This window comes from Chiloscyllium plagiosum, chromosome 26 (assembly GCF_004010195.1).
Source record: "Chiloscyllium plagiosum isolate BGI_BamShark_2017 chromosome 26, ASM401019v2, whole genome shotgun sequence".
Lineage (NCBI taxonomy): Eukaryota > Metazoa > Chordata > Chondrichthyes > Orectolobiformes > Hemiscylliidae > Chiloscyllium > Chiloscyllium plagiosum.
The window spans coordinates 7077026-7102022 of record NC_057735.1 but is presented as its reverse complement, the minus strand read 5'-3'; the positions used below and the strand labels follow the sequence as shown (position 1 = coordinate 7102022).

At 39.1% G+C, this 24997-nt stretch overlaps 1 protein-coding gene across 8 annotated transcripts in view; it reads left to right on the top strand.

Moving 5' to 3' along the window:
- Positions 1 to 24997, top strand: part of LOC122563053 (transmembrane and coiled-coil domains protein 2-like) — a 161997-nt gene that overhangs the window by 124409 nt on the left and 12591 nt on the right. For 6 of the 8 annotated variants that reach the window (XM_043716398.1, XM_043716396.1, XM_043716395.1 and 3 more), the window contains 2 exons: positions 12162 to 12507; positions 16173 to 16761. In XM_043716398.1, the coding sequence (XP_043572333.1) occupies positions 12162 to 12507; positions 16173 to 16761 (935 nt within the window). Of the gene's footprint in view, positions 1 to 4681; positions 4968 to 8748; positions 9207 to 12161; positions 12508 to 16172; positions 16762 to 24997 lie in introns of those variants that run through there. The other 2 variants (XM_043716399.1, XM_043716402.1) reach the window with 2 other exon arrangements.

The window sequence follows — 24997 nt, the reverse complement described above, 5'->3', positions numbered from 1 at the left end:
TTCTTGCAACCACTTAGAATCATAGAGCTGACAGCATAGAAACAGACCCGTCAGTCCAACTCACCCATGCTGACCAGATATCCTAAATTAATCTAGTCCTATTTGTCAGCAAGCAGTGGAGACTGGTACAATTACCACATTTATAAGGCATCTCGATGGACTCATGAATGGGAAGGTTATAGAGGGATATGGGCTAAGTGCTGGAAAATGAGACTAGATTAATTTGGGATATCTGGTTAGCATGGAAAAGCTGGACGAAGGGTCTGTTTTTGTTGCTGTACATCCCTAAGACTCTGACTGCATTGATGTACCCATCCACATGCCTTTAAAATGTTGTAATTGTACGAGCCTCCACAACTTCATCAGCCAGCTCATTTCATGCAAGCACCACCATCTGCATGAAATCTGTCCCCTCTCACTTTAAACATATGGCGTCTCTTCTGCTTACCCGAATTGCGTAACACGAGAAAAGGTATCTTTTAAAATAGGCTTTCCCAATTTCCCAGCCACATTCTGTGATATGGGTTTGTTGATTCAAATGTGTCTGGATGTATCACAACCTCATATGGCAACTATACCATTCAAGATCGGAGACAGTTACAGAGAGTGGTGAACTCTGCAATCACCAAGACCAACCTGCCATCTATAGAATCCACCAACAGGCCCGCTGTCAAGGAAAGGCCGCCAGCATTCTCAAAGATCCATCCCACGCTGGCAATGTTTTTTCTACAACCTCTAACATTGGAGAGAAGGTACAGAAGCCTGAACACACAGCAGCCAGTTTCACAAGTTTCTGCCCTACTGTTGTTAGAATACTGAATGGACTCTCAAACTCTTAGCATTCAGCTGTACCTGCGTTTTTGTTTTTGCCGCTGTTTACGTATTATTTACTATCTATGCCACTTAACTATGTGATCTGTCTCTATTGCTCGCAAGACGAAGCTTTTCACTGTGCCTCGGTACACGTGACAATAAATTCAATTCAATTCAATTTCAATGTAATAAATAATCACTGTTCAAGGAGCTCAATCAGAATTTAAAAACATAATAAATCCAAATAAGAAATGTCTCTCAGCTTTACCTACTTGCTTTGTTAATCAATTTGATTATTCTCCTACTCTAAAATCTATAACCAACTCTTTTGAATGTTTCAATTGAAGCAACTTATAGGACACCGTGACATGTTTGACTTTTCTTGTCAATACCTCTGGCTGTTTTCCAATTATAAAATCTAATCTATCTGTTGGCTTCCCATATCCCTCCCTCTTTTGAATAGTTTCATATTGTTTAATCCTTTTTTCCACACCTTAGATGCACATTATTAGTTTCATTACCCTTGTCCCCTTGGGGCAAAAATGTTATATTTGTAGTAGGACTAAGTAGTTGAGGGAACAACTGAACCACGATTGATAAATGGATTATTTCAATCTCTTTGTGTTTATGATGGGGTTCCCTTGCATGTGTGTAGGGAGCTGTTCATTGATAAGTTGCAGTCACACAATTTCTGCTTGCTCAGATTTCATAGTTTCTTGTCTACAAATGTTTTCCTCTCCTGCATTTGCTTCAAATGGACATTATAGAATCATATAATCCCTGGAGTGCAGATAGAAGCCATTTAGCACATCGATTGTGCACAGACCGTCCGAAGAGCAGTCCCCCTCCCCCTTTACCACAGCTAATCCACCCAGCCCACACATCCCTGGACACCATGGCAATTTAGCATGGCCAGTCTGCCTAACCTGCACATCCATGGACTCTGGGAGGAAACTTGAATACCCTGCAGAAAACTATATAGACACAGGGAGGATGTGCAAACTCCACACAGATTCCAGCATTGGGTGAGTATCTAACCCAGATCCCTGACACTGAGACACCAGTGCTAACCGGTGTGCTACTGTGCTGCCCGCAACTCCGATCAATTAGAGAGCTTTCAATTGCTGCCCTTTTGGGATTATTCAGTATTTATTTCTCTACTATAACATCACTTAATTTTTTTTAATTCATTTGTGGAATGTGGGCGTCGCTAGCTGGCCACCATTTATTGCTCGTACCCAGTTCCTCTTGAGGAGGTGGTGGTGAGCTACTGCCTTGAATTGCTGCAGTCCACTTGCTGGGGTTGATTCACAATGCCCTTCTGGAGGGAATTCCAGGATTTTGACCAAGGAACAGTGATATATTTCCAAATCAGGATGGTGGGTGGCTTGGAGGGGTACTTCCAGGTAGTGGTATTCCCATATATCAGTTTCCCTTGTCCTTTGAGTTGGAAGTGATTGTGAGATTGGAAGGTGCTGTCTAAGGATCTTTGGTAAATTTTGGCAGTGCATATTGTAGATAGTACATGCTACTGCTACTGAGCGTTGGTGGTGGAGGGAGTGAATGTTTGTGGATGTGGTGCCATTTAAAGTAGGCTGCTTTGTCCTGGCTGGTGTCAAGGTTCTTGAGTGTTGCGTCCATCGAGGCATATGTTCCATTACACTTCTGATTGTGCCTTTTCAGCTGATGGGCAGGCTTTGGGGAGTCATGAGGTGACTTACTCTCTGCAGTATGTTTATCTTCTGACTTGTTGCAACTACTGTGTTTATGCGATTCGTCCAGTTGAGTTTCTGGTCAAATTGGCAGAGGCTCTACTAGGCTTGTCAATTTTTTTTGTCATTTCTGAGAAAATGATGCAATGGCACTGATTATCTAGAGCAGTTTTGAGGTTCAGTTGTGTAATGATGCCTTAGTAAACAACAGTCACGTGGCTATAGACTATGTTCCTGCCTGACTTCCTCAGTATTTTTGAGGAACTGATTACTGCATGAACTCTGATAAAAACCTATTGCTTTCTGTACTCAAATTTCTATAAGATTTGAAAGGATTCCACATAAAAGGCATTAATTGTAGGGCTCGGGGAAGTTTTGTGGAATAGAAAGACTAGGGGTGCAGGTATGTGCTTCCTTGAAAGTGGCGTCACAGGTAGACTGGGTGGTGACAAAGGCATTTGGCATGCTTGCCTTCATCGGTCATAGCCTTGAGTACTGGAGTTAGGACATCATGTTACGGTGGTACAAGACATCGTTAAGGCCACATTTGGAGTACGACATAGAGTTCTGGTTGCCCTGCGATAGGAAGGAAGTGATTAAACTGGAAAGGGTGATAAAAGGTTTACCATGTTGTTACAAAAACTGGAAAGTTTGAGTCATGAGGAGAGGCTGTATAGGCTGGATCTTTTTACCTGGAGTGTAAGATGCTGAGGGATAACCTGAAAGAGGTTTATGAAATCATGAGGGGCATGAATAAGTGAATAGCCAAGGTCTTTTCCCCAGGTTAGGGAATCCAAAACTATAGGGCACTGGTTTCAGGTGGGAGGTGAAAGATCTAAAACGGACCTGAGGGGCAACCTTTTCTCTCTGGCTGGTGTACATGGAACAAGCTGCCAGAAAACGTGATATAGGTGTGTACAATTACAACGTGCAAAAGACATCTGGACAGGTATGTGGATAGGAAAGGTTTAGAGGAGTCAGGGCCAAATGCAGGCAATGGGACTAGTTCAGTTTAGGAAAGCTGGTTGGCGTGGATGAGTTCGGTTGCCAGGCCTGGTTCTGTACTGTATGATTCTATAACTCTCTGACTAGTTAATCTTTAAAATCATGGATATTTGAAATCAAGTTTGAGTTCCAAAGAAATTGGCAGAAAGATAGTTAACAAAGTACAGCAGCCATATCAAGATTTGCTTGGAGGAGGTTACGAAGTTGGGTGTCCTGGTGTCAGGACTATCACCCAGTAATGACTTGGATTTAAAAATGCAATGCATTTTGAGAAAAGATATTGGTATACACCATGGGCATATTAAATTGCAGGGCTGCTGTTTTCAGCTCCTTAGATTTAATAAATCAGTGAGGAAGGCTAATTTTGTGCATGATTTTAGATCTTGTCCAACTTATTGAAACCGAAGAATTAATATTAAAACAGCTATTCTGTTGTCAGAGACGTAGACTAATGTCACATCCTAGCATCCTCTGTAAATTAAAAGATTAAGGCTGTCTATATCCAAAAAAAATCTTTCTTGGGAGCAATGAAATATTCTTGTTGATTGAGTTATAGCACCTTTTGTTTACAAGTTTAAATTTTTGACAGTAGAATTAAATTTTCTGACTCAAATATTTCATTTATTCAAAGAACACAAGATAACTACATCAACAATTATCACCAATAATAAGGAACCAGATATGTACATTATATCTTGGTGGTTCAATTACCTGACCAGAACATTCAAGTAATTTGCCTTTTAATTCAAAGTCGACTGAATTTAAATTTTGCCTTGACACAGAAACCTCATACACATCATTATGTTGTTCTGTTCAAGTATGTGCTGCAGCTATTTCTGTTAACAGGCTTTGCATCCATCTGTACAAAAGTCTAAGTAGTGCAGCTCCCCAGGGAGAAGGAAATGTTCCATACTTGCATGCTTTCGGTCTGAACCATTAAAGTTGGTGGGGGAGTGGAATGCAACAGGAAGCTCAGATAGATGTAGATGTTCAACCCCCAAGCGTTAATCATTACAAAACTGTTACTTTTACCTTTAATGACGTGTAGAATTTACAAAATAAATCAAATGCATAAAACATTAGAATTCGTGATCATTTGAAGTTACAAGGCAACCCTCGAAGATTGTAGATAAATCAAGCTCAAACTAGCTTCTTGTTCTATTTGATTTCAGTCCTCGCTAAGTGATACATTTAAAGAACAGTGTAAACGCTCTTGTGCCGAGGAACACAGCAGCTCATAGACCTCCTGTGATGAGCTGCTCATCTCTACAAAGAACTCTATTCAAGAGCTAGTATGAAGTAGAAAAAAGGGGAAAGACGGAAGAAGAAAAAAGTGACTTGGTTCAGTTAGCCATGCTGGGGAATGAGGTTGTGCCGCCAACCACAGATCAGTTTCACCTGGATTCAGTTAACACTCTTGCCTTTCACAGCAATACGGTAAAATAAGATTATCATCAGTTTCTATTTTAGAATTTTTTTTAGCTTTAAATCTCTGGAAGAGAAATATTTCAAGCAGTGGAAGGAAAAGTTCTGAATTCAACCTGTTTTTTTTAATTTATGGTCTTGATCGTTTCACATGCTCATTAATTTACATTTATGTTCTTAGGGTTGTAAAATGAAAACTTAAATTTAATAAACAAGTTTACAAAGCTTTAACTCCAGCTTCTCTGCATTTCAGACAAAAAGAAATTCAGGTGTGGTTGTGTGTGTGTGTGTTGTGTGTGTGTGTGTGTACACACGCATCAGAGGATATTTGCATCAATGGGATTAAGATTACCCATTAAAAATGCTTCTCCATTGAATTTGTCTGTTATTCTTTTCGAGCCCAAACAGTGAAGTTGTCGTTTTGTCAAATAATTAAAATCATTTAAGAAAAAAAAATCTATATGCATACTTCAAATTTGCAGAAATATCAGTACTCTGAAAATAATTGCACATTGAAACTTTTTTCAGAGATGATGTGTGGGAAAGCTGCTTATTAGCATTTAATCCCTTTATTTTTCATTTTCTCAGGGCTATCTTTTTTTTGCAGAAGGGAAGGAACGGTTCACAATAGGACCTTTCATTAGAAAATTTCTTAAAACAGGAAACAGTAGAAAACAAATTATACGGTGATTATCTTATATCTGTGTGGAATTCCAAGGCTTTTTGATTGTGGTAAACTTAACATAGATCCAAAGCAAAAATTTATTGGCCAAGATGCTGAGATTCAGACAACTGCTGGAATTACCACACTGACTCTCAATGATCTAAAATTTTAGGTTGAGACCATTTCTGTTCTGGTAATGTTTGAACCTGAAATGTTATGTATATCTAAAGTATTATATAAATAAAACACCATAAACATAGGAGCAGCATGATGGAGTTGAATTATTCTGACCAATGGGGCCCACTGCCAAAATTGTTCTGACAAAGGGTTGCACGGTCTCTTCTGTTTTCTGTTTGAGACCTGTGATATGCTTGTAGCATTTATTGTTTTTCATCTAAGAATTCAAGTTTTGCTTATTAGTCAGTTTCTAATAATGTTTTACTTGTTGCAAGTGAAGCAGATATCCCGTCTCTTGCTTCTCTTAAAATTATGAACTAACGTATTGAATTGTTGCTTGGTGCAATAATTATAAAACGTTTGTTCAGCACTATTTTGTGCTTGAGTGTGCACTATGACACAGAATTCACAGAAAGCTGATGTACCACTTCAGTGTCAAAATAATCCTCATTGGGAAATGTTTGACTGCTTCATCAACAACTCATGGAATTGAAATTGAAACACAGCTAATGGAAAAATATTGTTGTAAGGGCTTATATCCATGAGTTTAGCTTTGTGATGATATGTAATTTCATTTCTAAAAGTTTATTTCTGCTCCTTTAGTAAATTTACGGACCAGAGGGACACAATTGAACTCATTTGTTCTTAGCTTAGATAGGAGTTGATAAATAATCAAGAGTTTTTATTCCTGAGCTTTATCCAGTGATTCTTGCTACCTGTGGTCAATTGGTATCAGTGTTTAAAAATATGCATTGAACTGATAATCAAGGAAGGAACGAGAACCTTCATAAACCAAGGAGTGGTAGGGCAGAGGAAGAATATAGTTCTTGGGCAAAATATCTTTAACGTTTGTTTGTCTATATTCTATTATATAATTAGCAGCTGTAATGACTCCGTAACAACAATAATTATCCAATGAATGGAATCACTGACTAGTCTGAGCAGCTGGAGACATTTAACCAGTCATTTCTGTCATGCGCCTTCAGTTGGCAGTTTCATAAATACTGAACGAAGAAAAATATTGTGGATGTTGGAAATCTTTGGGAAGAGGCTAACTAGGCTGGGGCTGTTTTCCCTGGATGGTCAGAGACTCAGGGATGACCTTATAGAGATTGATAAAATAATGAGTGGCATGGATAGGGTGAATAGACAAGGTCTTTTCCCTCGGGTGCGGCATCCAGAACTAGAGGACATAGGTTTATGGTGAGAGGGGAAAGATTTAAAAGGGACCCTTTTTCATACATAAGGTGGCATGTGTATGGAATGAGCTGCCAGAGGAAGTGGTGGAGGTTGTTACAATTATAACATTTAAAAGGCATCTGGATGCGTATATGAATGGAAAGGGTTTAGAGGGATATGGGCCAAATGCTGGCAAATAGGACTAGCTGAATTTAAGGTATCTGGTCGACATGGACAAGTTGGACCGAAGGGCCTACTTCCATGCTCTTAATTGAAGTCACCTGGGGTGAGTTGAATTGGTGAAGGCTGGCATCTGTTATGCTGTGCATCTCTTGAAAAGGTCAAAATGCATCATTCATCCATGGGTTAATTATTCCAGCATTGAACCTGCCTTTTACCTTTGCTCTGATTTGTTTTCCATTTTCCAGTATTGTTTTGAATTTTTAGCCTTTCTTTTGCACTGATATGTTAAGCTTTCCATCATTAAGAATGAGGATGTTTGTGGAGTCTCCTCTGCAAGTGAATTGTTTAGTTGTGAACCATCGTTTACAACCTTGAGAGAACTTGTTGGGCTTAGATTTGATCATTAGTTGTGAGATCACTTAGCTTTGTCATATCCTTATTACACTGATTTGCATGCATGTAGTCCTGTCTTTCAACTTCATCAGCTCAAGACCTCATTTTTAGCTATGCCTGGTGCTGACCCTGGATTCCTAGTCTTGCGTTGCTGGATCTGTTTGAAATTATTCCATTCACTGCAATGGTCATATCACACAATGTGGGGAGGTATCTTTGCTATAAAGGCATGATTTAGTCTCCCAAAGGAATACACAGTGATCATTCTCAGACCAATATTGTCTTGGACAGATGTACAAGTAGATTGGTAAGGACAAGTATATTTTCCTTCTAGTCAGTTACTTTTCAACTGCTGAAGACCTGGGCTACCAGCTATTCCCTTTTAGCTTCTGCAGGTTTGATAAATAATGGTCATACCAAGCTGCTGATGGATATATAAATGATGCCAACACATCAAGCCTCCTTTGGCACCTTACCACAGTCTTTCAAGGTCTTGACCTCTACTAACCAGAAAGGCAAGGCCACGTGGTAAAGGTAACATCACCGACTACACATTTCCCTCCATACCAAACATCAACTTAACGTGGACTTTAATGGGATGTTTTTCTGAGACAAAATCCTCAAACTCTGTTCCTGATAGCATTGTGGCTAACTATATTAGAAGCACATTGAGGCGATGTCTGACCATCACATGAATATATGAAAAGAAAGCTGTCCTTGGACTTGGATATACTTGGAAATATTCACATTGTTTGAACCTTTTGAAAATTTAACCTCTTTCGATGTTGTTCAAGTTGGTTGATTTTACTCCCAGTTGACTACAAAATGATCATAAATGTAAAGGACAGTCCCACAAATACAGCCAGTGTCTATAGAAATGTACAAAGATTGTATCAGCTTGCTTGTGGTGTAGCATTTCTAAAAGAGAATGGATACAAATGAATCCTTGGTGTACTATCACAGAATCACAATAAGAGAATGAAAAATACCTTATCACAGTACAGTGCAAATGTAATGTGATACAATAATGTAAGCCTTCTGAAGCCTTGTCTCCAAGCTTGCATTAAAAGAAAGTTGTCCATGCTAACTATAAGAAACTTCGTGAAAGTATACATTTTAAAAGTTATGTGGACCAAGTTTAAGTCTCTCTATATCAATTTGCATGATGTAACACATATTTTGAAAACATCTGAAATTCAACAAAGTAGGAAAGGAAACCACTTCTGATGCAACCACTGTGTGTGTTTTAATATGAATCATTTTGCAAACTCGTGACCTGAATATTGGGAAATTGAACTAATTTCAGTTGTTTTGGTAAAAGGAGTACGGCTTTCAATGTAGATTCACGTTGCATTTTCAACAGGCAATAAGTACTGATTAACTAATTTCTCAGATTCTGTACTTGAGAAAGGATCTACAACCTACAGTTGAGTAGCTAAATGTGACAAAGGGGCCACCCTGATTTAATAGAATGGGTGGATCCGACACTCGAGACAGTAATACAACTATGTGGTTTGGTGTTATTGATGGGCATTACTGTGCCTTGATCCACACTGACTAGTTTACTTTTCCTCCTGTGCCGATCTTTTGAGTATGAACACCACAGATATTTTCCCATCATGTGGAGAGAGAAACTTCGTGGAAACCAGCAAAAGGTATGGTAATCCTTTTGGTATTAAATTTTCAGAGCGATGCAGAACTGCCTGAGGATTGCAGTAGCTCCTACTGTCTCAAGAAACACACTTGTGCTAAAGAATGATCTCTTGTGTCTATGTTTCTATAGTTTTATTTCTATTCATCAGATTTAGAATTTTTTGTTTATTTGTACAGATCTCTTATCATACAGTTATATTTCTTATCATGGTTCGAGAATTGAGACAATGGATTTCAGCAGAGTTAAGGTGCAACATATGTTTTTAAAGCATTCATAAAAACATATGTTATCAGTTGTGTTGTTACCGCAATGGAAGTGAATCAGTTGATCTCAGTGCAGGTACATTATAGTGCTATTGATTGAAAATAAATCATGGTGCTTGAGAATTCACTTCAGTGCCAATAAAATCTACTGATCGTTCACTATTGGTATTATCAATTTTAAATAGCATCAACTTCTGAGCTAGTAGATTTTTATTCGGTTAATCAGTGAAAAGCATAATTGGTTTTGCTCATGACACTTTACAGTAAATGCTTGCCTGAGCAAGTGACCTTTGTCTGATCAATCACTGCCATGAAAGTCATATCTAACTGAAGTGCAGCTTGGGTATTGAGGCAAAATCTCAACTAATTTTAATCTGAATTTTGATAAATGTGTTTTAATTACTGCATGTGCCAAACATCTGCTGGAGCCAATACCAAAGATGAAATTATGCATGGTTTATAATTGTGAGGCTTTGGATTTGTCCATTTGCCATCATGACGCCAGTAAATGCCTAACTAGTTGACATCAAGACATGAATCTTTGAACAGTTTGGATGTCAACTAGTTAGCCGTTTACTGATTTTGTGTAGAAGTGTCAGAGCTGCTAGTTTCTTTGCATGAATCAGTCCACACAAAGACAAACTAAACGAGTAAAGATTTAAGAAAATGCTGCACTTACCTTGCTCTCTTGCAACTTGGACTTCCATCTGTAATGTAATATAGTGTCCACTATGGTTTGGTTTGTGGTATCATTGGCTCTGATTGTCCATAAACTAATTGAAAGGGAGACATCCTATCTTAATGTCTAATATTTACACGTCATTATCAGGCAGTCACTATCGGAAACACTCGTCGAATTTGTGTTCCCTTCTCTCCGTCCCAAAGACCAACTGTAAGGCATGCCGATGCTCCTCTGGATCGGATTAGGCAACTAGAGATATTGCAGGTGGAGGAAGGAATCCTGGGATTATGTTGATAAAAGGGTAATAGGTTGAAGTGAAGCGTTAATAGCAAGAACTTTTGAACCAAAAGTCTTCTCTGTTCCTAAAAGCTACTTTGTTGTGTTTTCTTATTTAATTCTTTAAGGTTAGCATTCATTTGGGAGCAAAAAATGTACTTTAGGGGTGGGTGTTTCTCTTGCATTTTGTAAGACCATGAATACCAAATGGTTTTAGTAGTATACTTGTATAATCTCTCTATGTATATTAACCCATGGTGCCTCAGTATCATTGCTCCACATCTTCTAAGGGCAGTCAGCCTTCAGATCTGAACACAGGCGTAATCTAATTTGGCTGTGTTCTGCTGCAGTCTGTTCATTGAGTATTTACACCCTAGTTATTTGGATGTGAAGATCAGAACTCCATTAGCCTTTTTTGATTATTTTTGAACCTGTCATTTCAATGATTTATGTACATGAACTCCTGTGCCTCTTTGTAGCTCCATGCTTATTGCTTTTCACTATTTACCACGTTCTATACTTTTTAGGTTCAAAGTGGATAACCTCACATTTTGCTTGCCTTGGATTCCATTTGCAACTGCCAATGAATATTTATTTGAAATATTAATTTGTAATTTTATACTTTTGTATGCAACGTTCACATCGTTATCTAGTTTTGTGCCACCAACAAACTTAGAAATGTGGGCCTCTATGTTGTCATTCAAGTTAATAAATATAGACAGTGGTTGAGGTCTCAGCAGAGATCCCTTTGGAATACCACTGGTTAGATCTTTTATTTAGAGCACTTGGCCATTCTTCTGAATCTCTATTTCCTGTTACCTGAAATTTCATAACCAGTTTGATAAATTTGCTTTAAATTTCATGAGCTTCAACTTCAACTAACGACCTCTTAAGCAGGACTTCATCAAACACCTTCTGGAAAGGCAGTTAACATTTACAGATGGAAAACAACTGTCCATTCCACTATTCTAGACTATATATTCAAAAAAATGTCATTGGACCAATCCTTGATTTGAGCTGAATTTGCACATTTGAGACAGTGCAGCAGGGAAGCGTGAGGAAACACAATTCATTTTCAGAGTGGAGATGGAATTGTTCATTAGTAATGTCAGTGGACAGGCTCCTAGCAAATGACTCCCTGTTTTAGACTGTGAAAATTAAAAAAAGAACATGGACATGGCACAAAAGAGGCTTCCAATTTGCTATACAGTTCGTCCCTAGGTTACACATGGGTACTGTTCCTAAGTATGTTTCAATGTTAATTTCTACGCAAGTCTGTATACTATACAGTACAGAATAAAATACTTATTTGCTAGTATGACTGAGTCTTCGCATGTTGGATCCTTAAAATTAATAATAATGAGTTCTCATTTGTAAATACGAATGCTCATAAGTTGAGGATCACCAGTAAATTGATTTTGTGTAACTGACAAAGATCACTTTCATTGCATCTGTTTTTGGGCTAAAGGAAGGGAAGCAAATTCTGTCTGGTTACCACTTCTGGTTGCAATTCAATGTGGGAAATGCATTGGACACTTAGCAAGTATCAATCTTGTCTATAATGCTCATTGCGTTCACATGTGAAATGCTATGGTCATTGGGTTAACTGCCGATTCCTGGGGACTTGTGCTCCAGCATGGGGATCGGCACGTCCAAGAGAAAACAGGAGTGATTTGTAAAATTGTTTCTGTTATCATTTATATTAATAAAGTTTTATTTTCTCTGCATTTTCCAGTTTGAAAAGGGAGATGTGAGTACACTCAGTTTGCCAGCAAACGCCAGCCATGGGGGCTCAGACTCCAACATTAGCCTTGATGTGCCCGATGGAACGCCAGATCCTCATAAGACAAAAGCAGCCATAGAACACCTTCACCAGAAGATCTTGAAAATCACAGAACAGATAAAAATTGAGCAAACTGCTCGGGATGATAATGTAGCAGAATACTTGAAACTGGCCAACAATGCAGACAAACAACAAGCATCCCGTATCAAGCAGGTCTTTGAGAAGAAGAACCAGAAATCAGCACAGACAATTGCACAGCTGCACAAGAAACTGGAACACTACCACAGAAAACTAAAAGGTAGCGTTGTGATCTGGAGTTGTCAGCATTGTTGATATATTCCAACGAGAGTCACATTACTAAAGGAGCAAGGCTTATGTTTTTAACTATTCCTTGAAAATTGAGGAATGTTGTCAGTTTCTTCTTTTAAATAAAAAATGTTTTAGTTTTTAATTTGCTAATTTGGATTTTTCATCTCAACCACTTCTCTCATGTACTGTTCTGAAGGTATGATTCACATTTACAACTTAATTGATCCAGTGCATATTGAAATAGTGATCCTTCACCTGTGTGTCTACATAGGAAATATCAACAGGCTTTCACTGATGTAAGAGGCAATACTAATGAGCCAGATTATTTTCTTTCCCAAAGTTTATGTCTGCACTAGCTGAAATGGGCCACTGGTCAATGTAGGAGATGTGGCTACACCAACCCTAGCTCAGTTTGGCTTTTATTGCCAGAGGAAAGTAATGAGAGAAATAATGCTTTTTGTTTCTGTGGGACTGTGGGAAGCTTAATCCAGCAGGCTCCGTCTTATTCCTGCCTGAACAGGTGATTTCACTATCCGATTAATTTCTGTTTCACAAAGTAGCCTGAAAGGTCTCTCACAATGGAAATAAGTGTAAGAAAAGCTTTTTCAACAACGCATCTGGAACACTGAGTTCTGATTACTTTGAAATTATAAGTAAAAGTTTTTGGGTATATTATTTGTGCTGGCAATGATTCATTTAAGGATTTTCTGGTCAATCTATGTTACTGATTCCAGTAGCATTTATTAGGAAAATTTAACAATCTATTCTGGAGTACCTTTGAACCACATCCGCTTGAGTAAAACCAAAATCTAAGACTGGAAATTTAAAAGAACTGAAAATGCTAGAACTGCTGAGTTTTTCTTTTTTTTTTGTTTTTGTTTTAACCTAAGCAACATAGTTTTTTTTGTTTCTTTACTGAATGAAGACCTTGATTTGTGCTGGGGTTATCTTTTTGTGTGCCCAGAAGTCTTGTGATGCTTTGCCCCAGTGGCCAATCTTTACACACTAACCTAGACCGTTATGTTGGCTGGCTGTTTGAAAATTAGGAGTTCATGAATTGAGTTCAGGTCTGTCTTCATTCCATGCCCATAAAATTACTCATTCCTCAAAAGATGACTTGTCAGCAAAGCTGTTTGCAAGATCTCTCTGATAACTGGATTAAATCACCCAACTCAGCCCAAAACAAGTAGTCAAACCTCAGGCATTCTATTTGAAAGGCTATGGGGTGAGCTGGCTTCCCTAAAGGTCGTCCTCCTGAATGATTTTTCTTTCACCTGCTGGGCACAAACAACTGAAACTAATGCAAAACTAAAAATTGCTGAAGAAACACAGGTCCGGGAGATTCTGTGGGGGAAACGCAAATGCTGCAAGACCAGCTGATATTTCTCAGTGTTTCAGACCTTCAGCATCAACAGTTCTTGGTCTTATTTGTGAGAAACTAATGCACACAGTTCTGTTCTCACAGTTGTGGAATGTGCAACGTTTAGAGCAGGGTCACAAAAGAAAGCATTTTCTTGAACCCAGCAAATAAGATGATGCATAAATTGAAGTTCAGATCAGCAAAGTGGATTAATTCCGCTCAAAGTGCTTTTCATGTACGCTTTGTTTTCATCAACACTAGCAATTGTGCAGAAACAGAAAGTGAAAGAAATTAAACTGACAGACTTGAATGGATACATTCCCCGTCCTCCCCAATCCAAAATAGAAAGTGAAATAGAGAAATCAAGATTGGGATGAGGAATGGAAATCAAGATTTCATGAAAATTGAAAACTTTCCAAATTCTAGCTAAGTGGCCAAGAGAGAATATTTGTTTCTCGTAGTCTTAACAGTACTAAATTTCGAAAAGACGACATTGGGATTTGCTTCAGAATTAGGAAGTAAAATTTGAACAATAAGTGTCTACATTCATGTATTCAGGAAGATGGGATGCAGCTTAGTGACACTCTAACTGTGAATGTCAGCAACCAAGTCTTAATAGTCGGGAAGCAAGGATCAAGTTTCAGATAGGTGACCGCTAATCCATGAACATTCTTTCAGGGATAGATGGAGCCTACAATAGGATAAGCTGTCCATTCTGTAGAAGGAGCACAGTCAATTGGGTCTCTTAACATTTACTTTTGTGTCTTCATATCTGAATTTACAGAGCTCAAGCTGTATTGAATTAATTTTGACAATTTTTTTCCCCATTCAATCACGTTCATGTTTTCTGCTTAATATTTAGTTATTTGAAATTTAATTATAATGCGAAAGACTACAGCATGAAAACATACCCTTCCGTCCAACTTATCCATGCTGACCAGATATCCAAAATTGATCTCATCCCATTTGCCAGCATTTGGCCCATATTCCTCTTAAATTCTTCCTATTCATATATCCACATTGACCAATAAAGGCAAAATTACCAAATCCTGCCTTGTCTTCCCAGCCTACCTGTGACTCCAGTTTCAAAGAACTGAGAGCTTACTCTCAAAGGTCTCTTTGTTCGGCAACACTCCATGTCCTTACCATTTAGCATATCAGTCCTGTCCTGATTTGACCTACCAAAATATAGCGCCTCACACTTTTCCAGATTAAATTCCATCTGCGACTCCTTAGCCCATCCGTTTGAGGTCCTGTTGGACTCTAAGGTAACCCCCTCCACTGTCCACTACACCACCAATTTTGGTATCATCTGCAAATTTGTTATTCTCATTTAGATTAAAATAAGGAGTTTTAAGTGAGAATTGATTGGCTTAAGAATCTGAAATTAATTTGAACATGTTAATTGATCATTGGAAACAAGCTGAATGTTACTTATGTAGTCTGTCATTTGTGTAGAGAAACTGAAGGGATAGCTACCTCTTTGATCTCCTGTGTGAATAACAAATGGACTAGAAGGTCTAAGTTATAATTGTCAATCTATTTTAATCCTCTGAGTTAGGGAAGAGCAGCAGCTGGGTCACCACGATTTGCATCTGAGCTGAGGCCAGTCGCATTGTTTCACAGGCAATTGGTTGTGTTTCTAATCAAGTACGGTGATCCTTATAGCAAAGGGCATTCATATGGTTGTCAGCTGAGTGCAACAAATAGTTTCACACATAAAGCTTATACGTGAAATAACTATTTAAGTAATCATTCAGCCATCTGTAGAACTGCATACAAATGTCAACCACAAATCTAGAAATAAGGGGGAGAAAAGCAAGTAAAGACTAAATTATTGGATGCATTTTAGGCTAATATGATGAGATCTTCTGTGTAATTGGTTATCCTGATGGTACAGCTATATAGTCAGGTTAACTTGCAGAAATACTTTAAAATGGAATATGACTTATGCTTCTGTTTGCTCTGATCCTGGTTTACCAATGTTTTAACCGCAGACCTCTGAGAAATGGATGTAGACAGACAAGATATTAAATGGCTTACTTTAGACAAGGAAAACTGCAAGGATGTTTTAGACTGTCTTGTATATTTTCTAATGCCCTGCTGTAGAGTGGGATTGATAAATGTCTGGGAGCGTATTGTCTATACTATCCATTTACTGTATAGCATCATACTTGAAAATGTCAGAGCACAAGAGGCTGGTGTCAGTTAGTGCACATTTGACAGATTCAAATAAACTGAAATGTACAGATATTGTTTCATTGATTGTGTAAATTTTAAATGAACTTTTGCAGAGATCGAACAAAATGGTCTTTCAAGGCAACCAAAGGATGTTCTACGGGATATGCAGCAAGGTTTAAAGGACGTAGGCGCCAATGTCCGAGCTGGGATCAGTGGATTTGGTGGCGGCGTGGTGGAAGGTGTAAAGGGAGGCCTGTCTGGTCTCTCTCAGGTCACTCACACGGCAGTAGTTTCCAAACCACGGGAGTTTGCTAGTCTAATACGAAACAAGTTTGGCAGTGCTGACAACATTGCCCACTTGAAAGACACACTGGATGAGTCCCACCAGGAGGAGACCAGTAGGACTCTGAGTGGCAGTGCTACACTGGTGTCAAGCCCCAAGTATGGAAGTGAGGATGAATGTTCCAGTGCAACCTCTGGCTCTGCAGGTGGGAGTAACTCTGGGGCAGGGGCTGGAGGCATGGGGAGTCCCAAATCAAATACACTGGACAGCCATCATAACAACTTTGATACTATCCTGGATGAACTTCGTGAAATTAAAGATAGTCAGTCACATCTGGAGGATGCAATGGAAGATTTGAAAGGACAGTTACAAAGAGATTATGCTTATATGACGCAGTGTTTGCAAGAAGAACGATACAGGTATCTAACTTACAGTTGATATATTTTGACTTGATGAATAAGGAAATGGATAGCTGCACCGTTTTGAAAATCAAGATTAGAGTGGTGCTGGAAAACATCAATTTTCCTGCTCCTTGGATGCTGTCTGACCTGCTGTGCTTTTCTAGCACCACTCTAATCTTGACTCTAAGCGACAGCATCTGCAGTACCCCCTTGCTCCACACTGTTATGAAGTACAAGTGTGGACTTTCCCCATCAAACTTTCTTTTTTCCTTCCCTTTCTCATCCCAGTTCCTATCAGCATGCAAGCTAATTTTAAGAGAGTAAAGATTTGTGAACCCCAAATTGAATCAGTTGTAATAAAGTGGAACACTCAAAGTCAATCCCACTATTCCTGGAGTCATTTCAAAAGTTTTTTTTAAATTATTTAAGAAAACAAAGTTCCCAAATTTGCCTGTCAGACCTGGTTAATAGAGAATCTTTAACAGGTTTCTATACGTGACAAGAACTATTTTTATTACAAATAATTAGATTCTAACTGCAGGCAAACAACCGTTTACTGTTTTCTTGCCACCTTCTAAAACCCTGTGTACACTTGCGCACATTCTCAAACAAAAAAAATTGGTGTTATAGATGGGGGCGAAAGTACGAGGGAAGCAGTTGAATAGCACCAGTCATTTGGATTCAGTGGAGTGTTCCTTTTGTTTCCAAGTCTTTCAGTTCTCTGACCTTTTCCTTTAGGACCTCACACTTCTTCACTGCAGGCACAGAAACATTTTGATTCAGTTACAAGATTTGGGCATCATTGGCTGGGCCATTATTTGTTTTCCATTCGTAATTACCTTTGAGAAGGTGGTGGTGAATTTCCTTCTTGACTGCTACAGTTAGTTTTGTGTAGGTATGCCCACAATGCTATTTGAGAGGAAGGGGGTTTCAGGATTTTCACTCTGACACTGAAGTAACAGTGCATGAATTATAAAGTCTTTGGCTTATTGATTCAGTGTGACAGTTTACAGCAAATAGTGGGAGAAAGTAAACTGGCTTTCTTCAGGCTTCACATATTTTACTACACAGAGACAATATCATTCACACCCATAAGCTGTAACTATGTCAACATGCTCAATCAAATTCCTGAGACTGCAGCATTGATGCATTCAAGCTTCAGTGATAACCATAAAAGAATATAGCCAATAATGAAAGAAATTATTTCACCTCAAGGTCAGTGAGCCCTCTCTTCCAGTGCAGTCTTTGCCTAGTTGCAGTTAGGATGGTATCTGCCTTTACAATATTGTGATTTCTCCAGTAAGTTCTCCAAATGTATGCATTCAACATTTTGGAGATATGTGTTTGCTTCATAATGAGTGAGGCAGCCTGAACAAAGACCAAGATCTTTTCTATCCTGTTGCATAAGATGCACCAGGATTATCTGGGGAGCATCTTAGCTTTGGCCTTGTTGCTGTGTGCTAGATTTGACCGGAGCACTGCTAAACTAGGGAATATTGGCCTGGGTTACTCTTCTGGTCATTACTGGCAATTCATACTAAATTGTACATATGTATGGATGTGAGTTGAGGACAAGATCCAGTTTGGCGGCAGTGTCCTTCATGTTCATATAATAAACGTATATTGTGTAGTCACTTGATGAGGGACTCCAGGCTAACTGTGTCTGAAACAGTCACCTTGCTTAGATGAGAACCTTCAGGATGAAGAAGGAAGAAAAGTTTGGACGGAAAATGTATCTGAGATCCAGGAGCTTGATCAATTGACACATTCATGGTCAGGTTATATTGTGAACGTGATACCCTGGAATGACAACACTGCTTTTCACATCAATTTGATCAAAGGAGTCAATGCATGCCATGCAACAGAAAGTTCTTTATCTGAAATGCCACAGCCACAGGACTCAAATAACCCTTGTCCTTCAACATGCTACGTGACAAACTTTGTAAAATGTACAAATCCTCAATATATATTTACTGTAGAAAAGGACATGGAAGATATAGAATGTAGAAAGATAGATGGTGACATCATGAAAAATGTCCTTATTACAGAGGAGAAAGTGCTGGATGTCTTGAAATGCATAAAGGTGGATAAATCCCCAGGACCTCATCAGGTGTGCCCTAGAACTCTGTGGGAAGCTAGGGAAGTGATTGCTGGGCCTCTTGCTGAGATATTTGTATCATCGATAGTCACAGGTGAGGTGCCGGAAGACTGGAGATTGGCTCACGTGGTGCTACTGTTTAAGAAGGGTGGTAAGGACAAGCCAGGGAACTATAGACCAGTGAGCCTGACGTTGGAGGGAATCCTGAGGGACAGGATGTATGTGTGTTTGGAAAGGCAAGGACTGATCCGGGATAGTCAACATGGCTTTGTGTATGAGAAATAATGTCTCACAAATGTGATTGAGTCTTTTGAAGAAGTAACAAAGAGGATTGATCAGGGCAGAGCGGTTGATGTGATCTATATGAACTTCAGTAAGACGTTCGACAAGGTTCCCCATGGTAGACTGGTTAGCAAGGTTAGATCTTACAAAATACAGGGAGAACTAGCCATTTGGATACAGAACTGGCTCAAAGGGAGAAGGGTTGTTTTTCAAATTGGAGGCCTATGAGTGGAGTGCCACAAGGATCGGAGCTGAGTCCTCTACTTTTCATCATTTGTAGAAATGATTTGGATGCGAGCATAAGAGGTATAGTTAGTAAGTTTGCAGATGACACCAAAATTGGAGGTGTAGTGGACAGTGAAGAAGGTTACCTCAGATTTCAGCGGGATCTTGATCAGATGGGCCAATGGGCTGAGAAATGACAGATGGAGTTTAACTCCGATAAATGTGAGGTGCTGCATTTTGGGAAAGCTGATCATAGCAGGAATAATACACTTAATGGTAAGGTCCTCGGGTGTGTTGCTGAACAAAGAGACCTTGGAGTGCAGGTTCATAGCTTCTTGAAAGTGGAGTTGCGGGTAGATAGGATAGTGAAGAAGGCATTTTGTATGCTTTCCTTTATTGGCCAGCATATTGAGTACAGGATTTGAGAGGTCATGTTGTGGCTGTTGGTTAGGCCACTTTTGGAATATTGCGTGCAATTCTGGTCTTCCTATCGGAAAGATGTTGTGAAACTTGAAAAGGTTCAGAAAAGATTTACAAGGATGTTGCCAGGGTTGGAGGATTTGAACTATGGGGAGAGGTTGATATGGCAGTGGCTGTTTTCCCTGGAGCATCAGAGGCTGAGGGGTGACCTTCTAGAGGTTTACAAAATTGAGGGGCATGGATAGGATAAATAGACAAAGACTTTTCCCTGGGGTGGGGGAGTCCAGATCTAGAGGACATAGGTTTAAGGTGAGAGGGGAAAGATATAAAAGAGAACTAAAGGGCAACTTTTTCACACACAGCGTGGTACGTGTATGGAATGAGCTGCCAGAGGAAATGGTGGAGGCTGGTACAATTGCAACATTTAAAAGGCATCTGGATGAGTATATGAATAAGAGAGGTTTGGAGGTATATGGGCTAGGTGCAGACAGGTGGGACTAGACTGGGTAGGGATATCTGGTTGGCATGGACGAGTTGGACCGAAGGGTCTGTTTCTGTGCTGTGCATCTCCATGATTCTAATTTGAAGGAGGTAGTAGTTCTTTAGTACTGCTACTCTTGCAGTACCTTGAAATGCATGGTGGTGGTGCAGTCTACCCGTAGTTCTGTTGCACCAGCTAATTCAATGTAATGTGCCTGCTGGCATTCTGGATTTTAAATGCAAATATAATTATTATTCAAATATATTGCTTATCTGTACAATATATAAAGTCAGGCTATAATGAAGCAAATTGTCAATTTTAAATGTAATTTTGAGATAAGGTTCAAAGAGACAAATCACGTCAACTTAAATATGTATCGTAAATGTTTTTACTTTGTGTGTAAGCATCAACTATATTGAAATTTCAGCATGTTGTAGGTGAGCATCCCAGCATGTATGAAAAACCAGGTTTAGATGTAACTGTTTAAGATTATTTAATTGCCCCCTCGACCCATGCGCTTACTGGGTTCCCTTCTGTCCTACAACATAAATGACTTCTGAAATATGATTTCACAGAAGCCAAGATAACAAATGCTACCAGTTGAATCAATACCATGTCTGCTTTCGCTTACTCGACATCCACATGCATTAGTTGAGAGTGGGAATGCTTGCTGATTTTTATCATAACTGCAGTCCAAAAAATTGAACCCTCTTTGCCCCAGTTGTGATCTTTTAACACGCTGGAAATCTACAAGAAAAACTACAAATTTTGGAAGGACTCAACACCATAATTAACGTTTCTGGTCAATTAGTGTGTCAGGACTGGAAAATATTGAGTTGAATGGCTTTTCAGCAGGCACAAAGTACAGAAATAGGCGAGGAGCAGGAGGCATAATTGGGATCTGCTGATCCCAGGGCCTTCCAGTCTGTCTTCCACCACATTTATGGGATACAGGACCCCATCTACCACCCCCTGAGAAAAGGAACAGGAAGTGGCTTTACCACAGGAAATGACATCACCAACCCAAAGAAACCCAAACATATAAATAGAAAGCAGGAATTTTCAGCAGTGCCTTGCCTGAGGCCCACTGAAGATGTTACCTAGTAGGGTGATGAAACATCTGGAAATGAACCTCCTAGCTCAGCGATCAAACCTATATCCAGATGCGTTCCTTTCATCCAATTGTGATAGAAGTTTATAAAATAATAAGAAGTATAAATACAGTTAATGATTGTTGTCTTTTCCCTATGCTCGCGGATTTCAAAACTGGGGAGCACATTTTTATGGTGAGAAGAGAGATTTTAAAAAAGATGTAAGAGGCAAAGTTTTTGTACAGAGGGTTCATTAGTGGAGTGAACTTGCTGAGGAAGTGGTGGGTGCAGGCACCGTTACACAATTTAAAAAAAACATTTGGATAAGTGCATGACAAGAAAAGGTTTGGCGGGACATTGGCCAGGAGCTGTCAGGTGGGACTATTTTAGTTTGGGGTTATGTTTGACATGGACTGGGTGAACCGAAGGGTCTTTTTCCACGCTGTTTGACTCTGACTGTGATTGACCTATAATCCTCTCCACACCATTCTGCTGTAATTATTGACACCTTCTCCAGACCCCTCTTCAGGCCCTATACTTTTTCCCCTTTTATCTTCTACCCACAATACTTATGTCATTTAACCAGTCTTGCCCTTCCTTCAACCAGATAACTCCCATTTGTTCTTTTATGTCCCCCTTTTATTTTCTCCACCACCCCCACCTCCAACATGTCACATACTTTCCTATTCTAACAAACGACCATCGAACTGAAATGTTAACCCCTGTTTCTTTCTCCACATTTGATGTTGATTGCATCAAACATTACGCAACTATTTTAATCCCTCTTACATATCTCCCTCATGGCCTAGCGATCTATTATAGTACATGTTCTTATCTGTCACTGCATCAAACCTATTTGATGCATTTTTATATTAAGCAAATACGTTACGTGGATCAATTTTTTTTGTAGAGTATTAGATTATATTCAAAATTCTTCAGTTTTAGAGAATAACGCAGCTTGGAAAGTTGAAGTAAATTCAGCCACCTTGTCACGTTTTACTTCAAGATTTCACTCTCCAAAAATGTCTTTCCTGCATTTTACACTAAATCTTTATTTACAGTCAGTTCCAAGTCATTTTACACTCCTGTGTTTTCTCTCTCTTTCTCTCTCCCCCCTCTTTCTCTCTGTCTGTCTGTCTGTCTCTCCTCCCTCTATGTTCATCTTCCTGGATTTCCTGACTCTTTCCCTGCTTACAGTTCAAATGTTATGTTCTTCCTCCCCATCCACCATGGTGTAATGCCAGTTTGAAGTCTCTTCAGTTGCTCACTCCATCACATCAACTCTTGAATCAGATTTTTCCTGCCTATTATTCATAACCTCAAGATTCCCAAAGACTGCCTAGCTTCACGTCTCATGAAGTAGCCACTATCCTTGCAGTTCAAATCACCAGAGCAGGTTAGCTGTATATGTTCTCCTTGAGCACACCATTCACAGTTATAAAATGAACAACTGAAGATTCACACAAGATGGTGCAAACTGTCCATATCAAGTCATCGTTCAAGTAAGAACATAATAAATGACTAATTAGCTTAATAAATTTAACTTTGTGACATATATTCTGTAATGACCATGTTTTATTGTTGCAGTTTTTTAAAAAATGAATGTGTAAGTTGATCTCGTAATGTCTACCCCAGTTATTCTGTTTCTCAATAAGTAGCAGTATGGCAGTGTATTGATGGAGTTGAGTGAAAGTACCTTGTTTTGACATCATAATAGATGTTACAATTTATTACAGATGCAAAACAAGCTTTTATTTTTCTTTGTGCATTTCATGCTATGTTTTGACAATCTTACAGGGGTAGTCCTTTTGCAGTATGGAACTGGAGTATTGCTGGAAAAGGGGAATGTTGTCCAGGCTTTTCATTTTTCATACATTAGAATAGGTGCAGGAGTACCAAATTTTAGAAGGAACGTCAGCTTACCTTCAGTAAGAAAAGGGTGCTGATTAGTAAGCTGGAAGATTCTGATTGGGTGAAGCCTTGCCAAATGTACCAGAGAACTGTGGGCCACTATGCTTTTGTTCAGTTGAAAAAGACACAATGCCTGGATATGTTCTTCTTGTTTGCAGGGGTTAGGGTCCTGTTAATAAATATAATTAGCTTCTAGCAAACGTGAATGACTTCAAACAAGCATAGTCCATTTGCCAACCACACACAAGCTAGGAATCTTGCAATGAAGAACTTGCCTCCTGATTCCCCAAAGTTAGTCCACCAGTTATAAAGCAGAAATCAAAAATGTGACGGAATACTCCCAGTTGCCTGGATGAGTGCAGCTCCAACAACATAAGTTTCTTGACACTATCCAGAACAAAACAACCCACTTGATTGGTACTATGTCCATAACCACCAATGCTCAGTAGCAGCAGTGTACACCATCTCCAACATGCACTGCAGAAGTTCACCAAAACTCAGTACACAGCAGCTTCCAAACCACTACCTCTAGCATCTGGAAGGACAAGAAAGCAGATATATGGGAACACCACCACGTGCAAGTTCCCCTCCAACCACATACCATACGGATCTGGGAAATATAACTTCACTGTCGCTGAGTCAAAGTCCTAGAACTCTATCCCTAACAGCACTGTGGTATGATCAACAACTCATGGACTGCAGGATTTCAAGAAGGCAGCTCACTGCTACCTTCAAAAGAGCATCTAAGGACAGACTGTCACCTTGACAGCAGACTGTTGGAATGGTGTCCTTTTCACAGCAAATCATCTGACTCCTAAATGCTGGAAGATTATTGGGGCATATGTAGCATTGTATTCTGACTCTCATGTTGCAATTTTTCAATTTAAAATTTTCCTTTTCTTAAAGGAGAATATAGAAATAGGATGTGGGCTAGTGAGTAGTTTTGGCATGTTCCACTGTTCAATTGAATACTATTTGATCTGTATATCAACTCCATTTAGCTGCTTTCTGCAGTCATTAACTTAGCGGCTGAAATTAATAATCTCACACTAATCTGCAGATTGATTTGACATCAGTTTATTTGTACTTGCCAGTAATTAAACTTTGTGACATTGTGGGCCAAAAGATCACTGAGAGCAGAATAGTTCATGGCCTAGAACAGCATATCTCCCAATTCAAATGAGACTGCATTATCTTTCCAATTTAGTCAAGAATAACCGATATACTGCAATTAACATTTAAATAATTACTGCTATGTGAAAAAATGATTTCTGATATCTGTCCCAAACTAAACATATCTCAATTTGTACTTCTCATTCTCTTATCCACCAGTTTAAATTTAATTTTAGATACAGCTGAAGATTAACCTCTCGTTTTCCAGTAAGCATTTTATATACTTCAGCAGGTGATTTCTAATTAGCCACCTCTCAAATCTGAAGAATCCAGCATTTTCCAGTCTATCTTCTGTGTCCTTGACACTAAGGATCCTGTCTCTATCCTCAAAGTGTAAACAGTAGGCCAGGAGTGTAATGCCTCTGAGTTCATTGATTTCTGTAAGTAGTACCAAATGGAGTGCATCTCCTATTAGATCATGCAAGTTAGCAATGGTGTAGATTTGTAGTGAGTTACATGGTATGTTCTGCAGCTTTCTAAGAATGTAAGAAAATGATCTGAAACTGCTGCAGAATGTGTTCCCCTTCTACTTGGTGCATTGAACATCAAGAGAAGGACTGGGTCCATTTTAAA